General features: G+C 44.1%; 1 protein-coding gene across 1 annotated transcript; it reads right to left on the minus strand.

Annotated features, from left to right (window-relative positions):
* Positions 1-3445: 3445 nt before the first annotated feature.
* Positions 3446-4393, minus strand: LOC146201619 (uncharacterized). The gene is made up of 3 exons (XM_084583277.1): positions 4162-4393; positions 3902-4081; positions 3446-3819 (listed from the first exon to the last, which is right to left on the minus strand). Exons 1-3 carry the CDS (start codon positions 4360-4362, stop codon positions 3574-3576), a joined length of 627 nt encoding a protein of 208 aa, XP_084439403.1. The 5' UTR covers positions 4363-4393; the 3' UTR covers positions 3446-3573.
* Positions 4394-15941: the final 11548 nt, after the last annotated feature.

Here is a 15941-nt window from a genome sequence, read left to right on the forward strand (position 1 = left end):
AAGGAACAGTGCAGCTGTATGGGAGATATTTACTTCCTGCAACTCTGGACGTATGAACGAGGAATGTGTCGAGGCTCTACTGTAATTTGTAACAGGTTATTCTGTCATAAGGCAACGATGGTTTGCAGAATGCTTTAAAGATATATTTGTATAAGATGACAACTGTGGTGTCAGTTGCATGAAAAGAAATGGCATTGTATGTTTTTGTAAATGTTAGTGTATGTTTGCTGTCAATTGAGATCCATAAGGTTCATGTCTTGTATTAAGTTTGTGTTAGTTCTAATGCAACATATGGTTCATTTGAGTTCGGCCATATGTTTTTGTATGTCCAATATTTATTTATTGAAACAAACCTAATGTCTTGCGCGTTTCCTTCATGGCAACACGTTTTGCATTCATAACATGGCATATATGTCAAGCTATAGTTTAGTGGACCTGTAGCCTAAAACAGACTGCTTACTTAGCCACCCCAAATTTTTTTGTACTCAATTTTCTTTTCAAATTAGAATTACATCGCATCATCTGTGTGTGTGTGCACTTGCTATGGAACTGAAGCAAGCTATAGATTGCAGAGTATACTCCTTAGCTGTGCTTTAATTCCTGGGAAAAATAAAAACCTAAAAATTAGACTTTCAAATAAAATTTGCAATTAGAAATTGTGCGAAAAATTTCAAAGTCCAAATTGGAGTCAATTGATTTCAATCTTATTCAGTTCTTTATTTATCAGCATATTGGACAGTCTCCAGGGATAAATAATGTTGCATCCAACAACTTCCCTGGGTGCACTCCGGAGCCATTTAGAAGGGAGCAGTAGCCGACGTTGAGTTGGGTAAGAAAAAGAAAAATTACCTGGGGTTTACTGTTAGTTAAACCCAGTAGGTTGCATATAAACAAAGCCGACGTAGCTTCTCTTTTTGTTCTTTCTTTTGTCTTCTGCGGTGCGGCGTGGCTATCGACCGAGTTTACCCGACAGCTTGACTGTCAGGCCGGGTTTATGTGGCAGGCTGAAACCTGGCGTAGTATTGCTTACGTAATAAAAAAAAAAATAATCACACTATACAGGAGGTACCAAAAATTATAGATACCTACTGAAAGATTTATTGTGACAATCAATATTTGTGCATTTAAAATCCTGAAAAATGGAAACATTTTATTAAATGCAGCTGGCTAACAAGAGTGAACTCAAACACGGCATCCCTTCACTTTATGCACGGTTACAATACAAAAGCACACTGCACAATTGAACCTTGCATAGTGAGGCCTTGTACATCGAATACATTTATTTGAAAAAAAAAATAAAGAAAAATGGCGCCGTCCACGGGAAGACACGCGCGTACTTTTCCGGTGTTGTCGAAGGGATATTCTTGGCCAGCAGACAGTGATAACCACGTCGCTGACCCTCGAAATGTCCTGCAGTTATCAAAAAAAAAGAAGACAGACCAAAACCGCACTAACTATATTGAAATATTCCTGTCGCGAGGCCTATGTGATCGTCGCGGACATTTCCATTTTTTTTCTTATAGATGCATGCATATTTCGAAGCATCTCGTCGCAGTGCTGTCCGAAAATCGTTTCGACAGCATGGGAAATGTAGGCAGCATATTTACTACACGTACAGCGTCGTCGCTTCGACGTGCTGGGCCATAAAGTATCGCGCTAGGCCTCTTTTTTTTTTTTTATCTCTCCCTTTAAGAGTGACAGTAAGTAAAGTTATATATTTCATACAACATGTGCATAATACTGCTGTACCGCTTATAGCTGCTTCCCTCGTGCATTATTTTAAGTCCCTGAGGACAGGAATCGCAAAACACGTGTAGAGTAGCTGCCGGAGCGAACGCTAGGCCTCTTTTTTTTTTTCTCTCCCTTTAAGAGGAATTCGTCGAGTGACGGGTAAGTAAAGTTATATATTTCATACAACATGTGCATAATACTGCTGTACCACTTATAGCAGCTTCCCTAGTGCATTATTTTAAGATCCCAGGGCAGAAATCGCAAAACACGTGTAAGAGTACATGCCGGAGCGAACGCTAGGCCTCTTTTTTTTTTATCTCTCCCTTTAAGATGAATTCGTCGAGTGACGGTAAGTAAAGTTATATATTTCATACAACATGTGCATAATACTGCTGTACCACTTATAGCAGCTTCCCTAGTGCATTATTTTAAGATCCCAGGGCAGAAATCGCAAAACACGTGTAAGAGTACATGCCGGAGCGAACGCTAGGCCTCTTTTTTTTTTTTTTTATCTCTCCCTTTAAGATGAATTCGTCGAGTGACGGTAAGTAAAGTTATATATTTCATACAACATGTGCATAATACTGCTGTACCACTTATAGCAGCTTCCCTAGTGCATTATTTTAAGATCCCAGGGCAGAAATCGCAAAACACGTGTAAGAGTACATGCCGGAGCGAACGCTAGGCCTCTTTTTTTTTTATCTCTCCCTTTAAGATGAATTCGTCGAGTGACGGTAAGTAAAGTTATATATTTCATACAACATGTGCATAATACTGCTGTACCACTTATAGCAGCTTCCCTAGTGCATTATTTTAAGATCCCAGGGCAGAAATCGCAAAACACGTGTAAGAGTACATGCCGGAGCGAACGCTAGGCCTCTTTTTTTTTTCTCTCTCCCTTTAAGAGGAATTCGTCGAGTGACGGTAAGTAAAGTTATATATTTCATACAACATGTGCATAATACTGCTGTATTATGCACATGTCGCGGTGCTGTACACAGCACCGCGACGAGATGCTTCGAAATATGCATGGGATTTATGAGAGAAAAAAAAAACAAACACGGCAGAAAACCGCACTGTGTGCACAATACTCCTGTCGCGAAGCCTATACATGTGATCGTCGGAGCAGCGTTGAAATGAAAGACGCGGGCGGCATGATGCTGCAGAAGATGTCCCACGAGGTAAGCGGCAATTATTTAGGCTGTACAGAATCCATATTTCAGACGATTGTGCCGTTGTTATAGCAAATGGTGCTCACATTAAAAAAAAAAAACGACGTAACAAAGCCGTAATGAGCGCAGCCCTGTTGCAATAAGGCCTAGCGTTCGCTGCGGCAGCTACGCTTACACGTGTTTTGCGATTCCTGTCCTCAGGGACTTAAAATAATGCACGAGGGAAGCAGCTATAAGCAGTACAGCAGTATTATGCGCATGTCATATGAAATGTATAACTTTACTTACTGTCACTCGACGAATTCCTCGTAAAGGGAAAAAAAAAAGAAAAAAAAGAGGCCTAGCGCGACGCTTTGTGGCCGAGCACAGGCCTAGTGTTCGCTCCGGCAGCTACTCTTACACGTGTTTTGTGATTCCTGTCCTAGGGTCTTAAATAATGCACGAGGGAAGCAGCTATAAGCGGTACAGCAGTATTATGCGCATGCTATACGAAATATATAATTTCGCTGCGGCAGCTACGCTTTAAGTACAACGATGTGCAACATATCTAAAGAGAGGGAACTGGATCACGGGACTGCAAGCCTGCGGTCTGCCAGGAAACAATGGGGTGGCCCTGAAAAGGGCCGTTTGTATGCGCAGCGTTCCATCGGTGGCTTGCATGGCAGCGTGGTCAGCAAAACGAGCTGCACTCTCCCGTCTCGTGGCCCTTCGCCCTGCATCGCCGACAGTGGTGGACAACGTACACCGCTCCTGGTTCTGCCCTTGACGCTGCAGCGATGTCGGAGCCGTACACTTTGACCAGGGCCGCGACGATGATCTTCGAGAGCTGATCGATGCCGCGACCCCTTGCCACGTGGTAACTGTCGGCCGCGTACAGACAACGCCTCGGCCGCTTCGCAGCATCCAGGAAACGGTGCTGCAAGAGTGTCGAAAAAGTTGCGTTATGAACTCAACAATTTGATAAATGAGTAACAAACGAGAAAACAAAGCATTCTTACCTCAGGGTTCAGAATGCGCACGTCAGGCATGCGCCGCAGCGCAGCAGTCAGGCGCCGGTTCAGCTGCCGACGACGGGCGTTTTCATGCAGCGCTTCGCTCTCGTTTTTGAAATACCGCGGCAGTATTTTAAAAACCAACACCATCCGTGCGACGTGCTGCTGCAGCTGCCGCACGAGGTCCTGGAAGCACGTGGGGCAAGATGAACGGCACAGCACTTTTAAAGCAAATTGTGAGACGATTTTACGTAATTTATACGTACCTTGATGTTGGCGGCGATTTCCCGCGGGCCATGACCATTAGCGAGGTCATTGCCCCCTACATACAAAATAACAAAATCGGCGTGCAAACGCATCTGCGCGACCTTAAATGACAGTGAGGTGGCATCATAACCGCCAAAACTGAAAGTGCACGTCTCAACATGCGGCGAAAGCCGCAGGCGAGACCTGCACAAGAATTTCATTTGGCTATCGCCGATTATGACACCACGCAGGACCGCCATCATAGGAATTACGCGCTGCAACGAGACCCACGAGCCGAATACGCGCCGCAGCGAGAACCACGAACCGAATGCCGGCATATCGCGCGCGCCGCCGGAGCGGCCGGTACCTAGGGATTCCCTAGATGGGTTAGAGACGAAAAAAACAAGCAAACCCAGTTTTCATTGACGTCACATCCGGTTAAGCATTGAGCGTGACGCGAAAAACGTCACGCCAGGCCGCTGCGTGTCCACCAATCAGCGTTTCCAGCCGATCTACCCGCAAACGCTTCTCTGGAACACGGCCGGCGTTGCTGCGACCCGGTTGCGACATTCCGTTTCCAGCCCAGATGAGAGCAGACGCTGACGTGACCGTCGCCGTCACGCGACGTCAGTTCCTTCGTTTTCGGTTGCCGTAGCAACAGCTACGCGTTCCAAAATGCATATGGCGTCACGCATGTTCGTCGTCTGCCTCGGACTGGAGGAATGGGGTTCATTTGGCGTCGGCGTGCCAGCAACGATGAACGACACGCACACGACGCAAACAGCGTGCATGCAGCTGTTGATGGGTCTCACAAAGTGAGTATGTTATTTAAGCGTGTGCTTTTCGGCTCGAACCGAGTTTTTGTGTAAGCGAGATTTGAGAAATGCCAGTCTAGCTCTTACGCTGACAACATAAATACATGCGGGAATAACCAACTAGTGTGCGTTAGGACCTTTCTAAATCAATAACTCTGGTGGCAAACATTGTCCCGTTTCTGGGCAAGCCGCCGTCAAGGGGTCATCGCTCGATCGAGCGATTCACTAGACAGTCTTAAAGTGTTGTATTATAGTTAAACCGTTTTTCGCGGCGTTGTAATCAAGGCTGCTGGTATATAATGCGGGATGAACATACAATTTCGAGAAATGCACGAAACTTTGAGGCGCAGTTGTTTCAGCCTTTCGTGATGCGACTATGTGTGCAACGGAATACTGCTGCGACACTGGAGCCTCATTTAATTCATATGTGCGATCCAAATTGTGGATCAGCTGCAGTGCATTGTTGCTGAGTGTTCTATGGAGAACGCGGAGCCGTTTACTGCAAGTAATGTCATTTAAAGACAGCGACTGGAAATTACACTGTGCCCTGTATTAATTGTACCGCTGCTTGGTAGTAGCACTGAAGTAACTATGTATAACGCAAAAACATTACTACTATAGCAATTAATTTATTTCACCATATATATGATAGGAACTCCTGAGTAAAAATATTGTATAGAAATCAAAATGGTGCGTTCTAGATAATGACTGCATGTGTTGTGTGCATGTTAATTGGGCTAAATGATCGCTGTTCACTGGGGGACTCATGCTGGTTAGAAGTTTCCGAAACGGTTTCTTGTACGGAAGCCCTCCAATGAATGCATGAATTCATCCTAAATTACAGTGTGCCTTGCTCAGAACAGCTGTTACAGTCCATGGGATGGTAATGGTGTCGGTAACAATTTATCAGCCTGCTCAAGAAAATGGTGTGGCACCAATGACAACAGTCACTCATTCTATTTTAGTGCTTTCAGGCATTGTACATCCCCCATTGTTCTGAACCCCAAGGCATGCTGGTAAGCTTGTTGCATAGGGCGCTCAGCTACTATAGGGCAGGGGATCTGGGTTTGATCTTGATATCAGTGCACATGAAAGAACTTCAGTTGGTTGAAATTATTCGAAGCCCTTCACTGCGGCGTGTCCCTCATAGCTTGAGTCGCTATAGGGCAATAATTAAACCCCATAACAAGGCCAACTTGTTGCCAGCTTTATGGATATCTCACCGGAAGGTCTACTGTGGACACCTTCAGTAGGGACATTCTGCATTCAGAGTACTACACCCAAATAGCAGAGCCTAACTTAAAAACTTCTGAAGAAAATACTCTTGAGAGGCCCCTATCAGAAAAGTAAAGCTTATGTACTGTGGAAATCCTACTATACATCGTCATTTTTCTAGCATGTTGGCACTCATGGGACAAGAATGCGCAGCTGTAGTTACAAGTTGTCAAATATTATATAACGTTGGTATTGTTGCCGTAAAATTTGATCAGGCAGGAAGGCAAGTGGAGCTATACATTGTGCCTCATCACATTTGTATACCAGGTGCCTTTTTGTTATATGGTGTACAGCTCCAGCAGTGCAGGCCAGAGCAAGTGGAAGCACACTGATCGAGTGTATTATTCAGTCTGGTTTCACCGAAGGGGGCATTTTCGAAAAGGGTGCAAGTTAGAGAATTTGTGGGCCCTGCTATGCCACACTATCAATGTGTGTGGCTGCTCAAGCTAGTGATGAAGCATACTGAACCAAGAGTGCAGGACAAATCACAAAGGTAGGAAGACTGCTATCAACCAAGTGCATATGTTTCTTGAGCATGATTAAATGCATGTGAAACGAGCAAAAACACAAATAAAACAAAATCAAGACCAAGAGCAAAACAGAAACCTGTCTTTTATGTATCAAGCTGGGCAATGTTCTGGTGAAAGAAAGGAATTGAAGGTTTGGTAATGCAAGATGCCCTTTGCATTGTCCTCAACGGCGACCTGTTTGAACAGTGTGATGTACGCTGAGGTACTACTTCAATCCATGGACTTAGAAAATTTCCTAGGTATGCATTATTACATATGAAGGCTGAGGAGGTATCATGCATTAACAAATCTTTGGTTTCTTTGTCGTGCCATGAGATTGATTATCTTTATTCATGATTGGCAAGTGTCTGGTGTCTTACTCTCGGTAGTCATCAGTTTTTTTTCTGAATTTCTTCTTTGATATGCATTTAATGTGCTCACACGGTAAATTGCTTTGGTTCATATCATTTGGCACCAGGTGCATTGCCTCAGATGCTATGGCTAAGCGAGTGACTTCGTTTAGCCTTTGCCTAACATTGACCGGCTGACAAGCAGGAATGTGTGCAGAACCGTTAACATGTCAGGATTGGCTGCGTGTTATTCTCTCGACTTGTTTTATTTCCTTCTGTGTTGTGTGCCCATTGCAATGGTAGCCTTTAGCATGAGCAGGACTTGCGATGCAACATTGCTGATGTTCACAGTGCTTAGCCAGAATTTAAAGCACACAGGAAAGTGAAGGAAGAAAGCTGTCCATCAGCAGTTGAGTGGATGCATCTCATGTCCTTATCGACAATCTGATACTCTTCATCAAGGGCTTGCAAAAAAATTTCATCGAAGTCTTGAGAGCTGCAATATTATTGTAAAGTGGTGTGAAATTATTAAAGGCTTAAATGTAAAAAAAGGCTCACTGGCCCGTATGATGGGATACCCTGGCATATCCAGTTTTGCACATCTTTTGTTGGTGTGCAGTACTAGATTTCATTTCATTAAAGGCCCTAAAAGAGATAGTAAAATTATAAAATACATATCCACAGTTACAGGAAAGCTTTTACGTCTGCAACGAAGTGATGTGAGCAATTGATTATAGCAGCATTGTCTGGAATGCCGTTCCAGTCTGCATACAGATATTGCACAATATTGTTGAGGAGCATGTCTGGAACCTTACTTTCCTTAGTTTGCTTGGCTTTTGCTATTTGCTTATAATATAAACTAGATGGAGATAGCACTCAAATATATCTAGACTTCCAGATTTGTTATAAGGTGGAAATCTCTGTGTGTTGCCTTTCTTCTCTCTTTCATCCTAGCCTTTTGGACTACCTCTACCACGATTCCAGACTTGGTTAAAGGACTGGCACTGGATCTTTGTCTGGGTCACTGCAGCTGACGCCTACATGGCCAACCCTCGTGCTGAGATAGTGGTGAAGAAGATGGAACATTAAGGGGCTAGTTCTGACTTGTTCCTGTCGGCTGAAGAAATCTAGTCATAGGGCACTTGTTGTCCAGTGCCAGCTCATGGCAGGTGCTAACACTGAGCTGTTAAGGAGCTGCCAAAGGCTCTTGATACTTGCAGAACACGCCTCGGTAGCCTGCCCAGTAGCTGCATGCTTAGAGGTCAGCTGGTACCAGGTAGCTTACATACTGGTGGATTTGGGCATATTGTATGCTGTAACTTTATTCTGAGGCATGCTTTATTTAGAGTTTCAGGCACGCAATGAAGCAGGTGCTCGAGACCTTATTTTATGGGATAATTCTCTGTGGTGTACATATGTCTCGATCAGCAGTTGATTTTGAAAATACTGCTACCAGTTATGTGTCACAAATTCGACCAGTTGTATGCTTGTGAAACATTAGGCTTATATATTTCAATGTTCTGAATGTTGCCTCAGAATAATTAATTGATGACGAATCCTGTATGGTACATACCATGGAGTCATCATCAATTATTACATTATTAGTGCGTATCTGTACTAATAATGTTTTGAATGACTGCACCTCAACCTTGCGAACATAGCCTGAATTGGTGTATCTCTAGGAATCTCTTGTTGTATTTCTAGCTCTAGGAAGAGCTAGAGCAGAGTACCTCCTTTGCTTGTTCTAATTGCTGTTTCCTTTGCATACAGTATATGCATATAACATGAATGGCATATTTGTGAGGGCGTTATGATAATCATGTATAATTAGACAACTTGTCTGACTATCCACACCTGATAATGGACTTTTTTTTTGCAACGAATTTAAATCCTTAGAATCACAAACCACTGGTTAAAAATACACTATTTTTGCTAAGCGTCTTTCACAGGTGTCACACATCTTACACATGTATTGCAGTTTCACGGCTTGCTCATCATTCAACCAGAAAGAGTGAAATACGTCTTGCATATAAGTTATGATTTCGGCGCACACATACCGAATACTGTTTTAGTAAATTTGAGAGCATACCATTTTCTTTATGTCATTTTGTGAACTTTCACTTCTCTGTTCGCTGTGGCAGTTTCTGGCCGTGAATCTACGCGGTGAATCTGGATGAGGCTGTATTATGGGCTTCATGGACGCGAGGCTCTTCCATGTGGTGTATTATAGCTGGAAGTGGCAAAGAGATAACCCGTAGCTCGTGGCAAGAATTTTCGTCACGAGCGCACAGAGGCTCGGCAGCAGTAGCAGACGACCTACTGTAGGGCGCGCCTTCTGCGGTGGGCTTGAGCGCCAATGCCTTCACAGTTTTCGCTGCCGGTATTCATATTTTTAGTTGCTTTTTACTGTAAAGATAATTAGTTGAACTTATTTGTGCTCATTTTATGCTTGAAAAGTTTCAAAAAGGTTGTGTTCAAAACAAGCAAACGTCTTGTCCATAGTGATTATCATCATCAGCTCAACTTTGTGTATCATGGCGCTGTTCTGTGTGTGTAGCCCCGTGGTCCGTAGCTCGTGCCCACTTTAAGTGGTTCGACCGCGTACACATTTTCGCCACAGGTTTAATGTAAGGTAAAGTTGCTTCGGAATGTTTTGCGCATCATTAATTGAAAACTAAGGATTGGCATAAGTAAAGTGGTAACGGTGCGCCTTCAAGGAAGCACTCAGGTGAGTTCCAAGCGTTTCAGCCTCGTAGAGATCGCTGCGGTTCAGCTTTGACTAGAATTTACTTGAATATTGTAGCTATTGTAAATGATGAAATACGGTACCAGATAGAACTTTGGTGATGTTTTGTAATGCCTGTTCCCAAGTACACTGAAGCAAGGTCACGCGGCTACTTTGGCGACAGCCGTTCCCACCCTTATACGCACAAGGTCGCGATTACTGGTGCCTTTCAATAGCAGTATTAGTAGTAGAAACTGAAAATACTCTTAGAAAGCAATGCCTAGCATCTGTGGGGGCGACCAAGGAGCGAGAGTGAGCGGCAGGAGCGCGATTTTGCATCTATCAGAGGCCTTTCAGTCACTGTAGGGACATTGTGTCAAACAAGCATCACTGTTCCAAGTGAAAAGAAGCACCACCTGATTTCAGCAGCCGTCTGCAGTCTTAATGCATGTACGGTTACTTCCAATATGAAAGAAAATACATTATCAGCATTCAGCAAACGAATGCCTCATATTAAAACAAGCACATTTTCTCGTGTGTTCTTTGTAATCGTGCTCTCTTATTACGGAAATAGCAGACTTTTTTTTTTGTGCCTTATGATGATACCAGTGCATTTGCAGCATTTTGAGATTTGATAATTAAATTTATATAATTCATAAGCATTACATTTCTTGCCAGATGTTCACATTCTTTGCTCTAAATTTGAATATCAAATTATTTACCAAAGAAAACGGCTAGTCCTAGCCCTAACAAGCTTTTCATGTAACTGTGCAATGTGAAGGAGTAGTCTTTTCTATGCAAGCTAGAAGTGCCAATAGTTCGCTCAACGAAATTGATTTGGCCGCAGCCACCGGCATCGTTAGAGAGTACAATAGGCACGATCTTTGAAATTTGTGGCTGGGCAGTCATGAAATTATTTAATCTGCAAATCATTCAGTTCAGCTATCAATGTAATGGCAGTTTAGTTAGAGCGTAGCTTTGGCCGTATAACGATCCCACTTGTCCTCGGACAGATGTGGTCCAAAATTGAACGCCTTCCAAGACAAGTTAGAGAACAAGCATGCATGGCTTAGGAGGTGATCCAAAAAATACCACTTAAAGGGCTGTTAGTGTTGACCAATGTTACCTAGTTAGTGCTTTTCCCACTAACTTTAATTTGTTTCAATCCTGTTTATCAGGCAAAAATGTTCCATTGCAGGAGGTGGGGTTTTAGTGATTTGTAAGTCCTGTTGGCTTCTTTATGGGTGGTGTTTGGTGGTCCTACAATTAATGTTTAGAACAGTCGCTGTTTCTTAAAATGATATTCATTTCTGGAGGAAAAGTTCGCTGCAAGAGCGTGGTCACTGCAATGTCAAGGTGGCGAATATTAGTTGTCCATTACGCCTTTAATTGGTTTTTGCGGCATTTCTAATGCAATAGTCTAATCTGCTTTCAAGTTTTTTGTCTGACATTACTAAAACCTGTGAAGTTTGTGCAGAAGTTTAGGAAAGGATGGCTGAAGGACGATCAAGTCTAGGTACTGGAAGTTTCAAATTCAAATTTGTGTAGTTACAGAGTCGCCAGTGCCCGTAATGGAAATAGGTACATGTGAAAAAATTGCTGCCTGTCCAACTGCAATAGATACTTTCATCAGCTGGAACAGCCATGGAAGCTGAGCTTTATTATTGCTTTAGCAATACTGTGCCAGGTTTCAGCCCATCACGTAGTCACGGGAAGGGCCACGTTTGACCTTGAGAGACCCAAGTTGGCAGCTCCTGCCAGCCCCCATATAAAGCCCCGCTTTAACCAAGCCGTATGAATGTGCCTTAGTGGCTTATAGGGGTAATGTGAATGCCAGGGTCCTAGCAGGCTGATTCTGACATAACCGTCCCATGTGAAATGAGACACCCAAGTTGGAAGCTCCTGCCAGGACCACGGACACGGACTAAAAAAAAAAAAGACTAGAGAAGGAGGTACACTACATGCTGAACCATAAGCGCAGCCATGAAGGTATTGCTAACACAATTCAACCCTGTTTAACCAGAGCTAAACAACAGCCAATTTTTTTTTAGATGAAGTGAACTAGTACAGGGATGCTTCCAACCAAAATCCCTTCTTCGAGCAGGCCGAATTTGCTTTCTCCATGCTGATGCTGCTCTGCTCATATGTGGTCATATTGTTACGGACGACATCAAGGAAGAAGAAGCGGGCAGTGGCGCGGACAGGAGCGCTCGCGCTAGGCCCGGCAACAATTTCATTAAACGTCATCTCACTGTCATCGACCATCTCTCTGTCCTGTGTTCTCCTGTTTTCATCGGCTTGCCGTATCGTAACATTTGGTTGGAGGTGCTGGTACTGCATCATCACCCCCCCATCCTGGTCCGGAGCATCAGCGCCCTGCGACTTCTTGCGCCATCGGCGAAAGGTTAGGAGGCACTGCATGGCTGTTCCCCAGCCTGCCAGACCCAGCAAGACCGTGCCGTTCCTCCGCCCCGTCCCCCCCGCCCCGACCACAAGACACGACGAAGGAGAGACTGACCCGAGACGCCACACATGACCACAAGACACAAGGAGAAACCCGAATGACCTAATGTGACCCCACTGATCTGATGTGCCGACCAAGGACCCTACGACCCAAGACACCGCTACACTTCAAGACATTCTCCCCTGCCTATGCCATGCGGTGCGTGCCTTGGCCTCCGCCATCGAGTCGTGGCAACGTGTGGCCCGAGAGTGTCCTGCCAAGGTTCATCGTGAATCATCGTGCCGGCAAGCCATTCTATTCTTCCTTCTTCTTCTTTTTCAAGCATCTAGACACGCCCATCATCATGCCATGGAATCATCAACATCGTGCATTTCCTCGTCCACGATCGGGACGATCGCTCGGTGGCCCTGGGTCATGTTACGGACGACATCAAGGAAGAAGAAGTGGGCAGTGGCGCGGACAGGAGCGCTCGCGCTAGGCCCGGGAACAATTTCATTAAACGTCATCTCACTGTCATCGACCATCTCTCTGTCCTGTGTTCTCCTGTTTTCATCGGCTTGCCGTATCGTAACAATATGTTCAGTACCTAAAGATTATGAAATGTAAACAGGGTGAATAGAGACGATGATTCTCATCTTAATTATTCCAGCCGGACTCTGAAGGCGAAGTGTAAACGCTGCTTAAACTGCCAACTGCTCGCAAATCTGCAAAAAATTGCAGAATACCTTATAAAACTACTGCATCAATCGACCACCTTAGAAAGCAAGCTTTTCATTGCTAAAAAAATTGGGCACTTAAAGTTCAGTATTTGATCTCTAAGACGTGTAGTGCTAGTTAATGCTCAGTGTTGCCCTGCTTTCATGACAGGCCTAACTGCCTTAAATGAATAAATTGCATGCTTCCTGAGCAGAATAGTTAGATATCCTAATTGCTACCTAGTCTTTGCTAGTGCATATAGCTATACCAAATGCCGACTTATGTCTTGGTGCCGTGTGACGAATGTAGGCTAGAGATTCAGTCCCGCAAAGTCATACCAACTGCTTGAAAGAGTTTATTGGTCCTATGGGTGGATTGTAGTCTCACTTTTCAAGGTCATGTTGATTCAATAAATAAGTGTATCACATCGAAATGGGCATCACTTAAAATTTTTGTTGCGACTTCATGTGCAAGCCAGGCTGAATACTCGTTTTCTGATGCACATTCACAGGGTTCCTGAATTACTTTGCCGAAACATATTCTTGACTAGAAGATAACCATTCTACTGGATCTGCTGTATAGACAAATACTGAATGTGCAGAGGTTACATTTAAGAAAAAGCTTCTTAATTGCAAAGACTATTCATTGGTCAGGTTGTTTCATGAAACTACAGATATCCTAGCCACAAAAAGAACTATCCATGGCAAACTATGAAAACTGTAAATGCCTAGAAGCACGATGCTTCATTTAATTTATCGAGGGAAATAAAAAGGGAGTTTGTGAGAAATAATTACTGGAATAAAAATGCAGCTGCTTTGTTTTTTTGTGCTCGTTGCCCAGTCCATTACTTGAAATGGCTTCTACTTTGCTGCATTCAGCTTTCGCACAGCAGGTTATAACAAGTAATTTTTCCTTTAAGTTATGTGCTGTATCCTGTATTTTGTTTCTTTTGAATTCAGTGTCATGTGAAAAGACCTAATGAAGCACTCAACATTTACACTGTTCCAGTATTAATGTTTTGATTGTGTGGCTTCATGCTGGTTTCTTTTTTTTTATCTTCCTGCAGGTCATTCCCTCAGACATGTGTCAGCAGATGGTCATCTTGGTGTCCCGTGCCTGTTTGAGAGTACCGGTTGGGTTCGGTGACTGTGGAGTCTCTTTCCACGGGTAACTGTAGCGAGCGCAAGTGCAGTAAATAACATATCTTAATGCAGTAGCATCAAAGGCCCTGTTATACAGAAAATCTGGTATTGGCATTGTTAGTTAAAAATCACAGGCATGGCTCTGGCTGGTGGTAGTTGGCCGGTGACATGGTCGTGCACTGATTGGTTGTTGGTTTGTGTGACGTTATGAGGCGACATGACGCGGCTGAATTGGCAGGTGCTGCCAACTCTCGCTTTTGCCTTTGAGGTCGGAGGAACTAGCTTTCCAAGTTCCTTTGATCCCAAGTTAGGCACGCACACCCCTTAGACCACACCGGCATGCTCGTATAGCTTATTTAAAATGGGGACTTATGTCTACTTCGGGTGATCTGTCAAATGATGGCACACCTTCCAACCCTTCTGGTTTGCACAGTAGACTTTCGATGACACGATCATTGCTTTAAATCTTCCGACAAGTGGTTTCTGCCTGCTTAAGAAGGCTGTGTCGGTTTGGACTCGTGGCGACGTCCTTGTAGGCAGCAGTTTCGGTGGCAGCTAGCAGCGGTGCGCAGCTAAAGGGCGGCCTCTTAGCGCACTTGGCGGGGAAGGGTTATTTCTGCAGCTTTGCCCAAACATGATGCCATCTGATTCTCCTATATTGCGCTCGGCCGCGTGTCTCATGTTACTGAGCTGCGCTATGCTCGTCGATGGCATGATAGCTCTTCATTCGGAACCATAACGACCAACAACAGTTGCGGGCAGAATCGCGTATGAGGGGGCTAATAATGGTTTCACATTAAACTAAAACGGTGCGCCGATGACACCGAAAGAAAACGGCAATGGTGCCTCGCTGATCAGTTCGCGTCGACCAGCTGCGGAGGTGTAGCGAGATCACTCAGTGATGGCGTGCAGAGGTCTCTAGGACTCACCATTCATGCATGCTGTTGCTGCTTGTGTTTTGATTAGCACTCATTGGACACTTCGTCCTGAACGTGCCGCCTCCCACCCCATCTTAGCGCAAATAAAAAATCTTCAGATTTTTGATCTCGCCAAGTTGGCAGATATGCATGGGATATTTTGCGACTCTGTGCTAATGAGTGTGCATGGGACAATAGGTGCACAAATAAGACTACTGATTAGGCAAGTAGCAGATTGAATGGACTCGAACAAATAAGAGGAGCTGGCAAATGGGAGCCATTAATCATTAATGCTGTCGCGTCATACCTTCAAAGGCCGAGCTGGAGCCTCCCCCCCCCCCCGGCCTTTTTTTTTGTCAGACGAGAGTTGAGATTTGGGGTCACATGAGGCATACATAAGCAGTGATGTAATAGCTGCGTGTTCATTTGCATGATAGCCACCAATCGACTGCTGAAACTGGTGGCTTGCTAGCAGAAATTGAATTATGTGTTATTTGGCAGAAAGTTCTCAATTCCATGCTTATTTTGTAGTGTCATGAATCATTGAAACAAGAAAGAATGATAGCTCGAAATTTGGTGTCAACACTTGCTTAAATTAAAATTAATAACATGAACGCCTATACAATAAAACAACCTGTATAATTAAGGCTTTCTAATGTCCCAGCTGAACCTCTTTCATATCTATGGCGCTACAAAATGAAGGAATGTCGGCAGCTGTTACTGCTTTACAATGAACTCACATAATGTGGCTGTGATTGCCGCCCACTGAGCTGTGCTGCATATAGGAGCTTGGTTGGGGAATTCAATTTTAAATTTAAGGTAAAGGTCAATGGCTCCAACCAAGTTCTTGGTTCGTTGGTTGGTTGGAGTCATTGACCTTTGCCTTAAAACTAAAATCTTGACGAAT

The sequence above is a fragment of the Amblyomma maculatum genome, chromosome 1 (assembly GCF_055883805.1).
Source record: "Amblyomma maculatum isolate TAMU_Amacu chromosome 1, ASM5588380v1, whole genome shotgun sequence".
NCBI lineage: Eukaryota > Metazoa > Arthropoda > Arachnida > Ixodida > Ixodidae > Amblyomma > Amblyomma maculatum.

Excerpts from the sequence above, each read along its gene's own strand:
- LOC146201619 (XM_084583277.1), bottom strand. The coding sequence starts at position 4,362 with ATGAAATTCTTGTGCAGGTCTCGCCTGCGGCTTTCGCCGCATGTTGAG. Across the intron at positions 4,082-4,161 it reads AAATCGCCGCCAACATCAAG|GACCTCGTGCGGCAGCTGCA; the intron begins GTACGTATAAAT and ends ACGTGCTTCCAG. Across the intron at positions 3,820-3,901 it reads TGCGCATTCTGAACCCTGAG|CACCGTTTCCTGGATGCTGC; the intron begins GTAAGAATGCTT and ends ACACTCTTGCAG.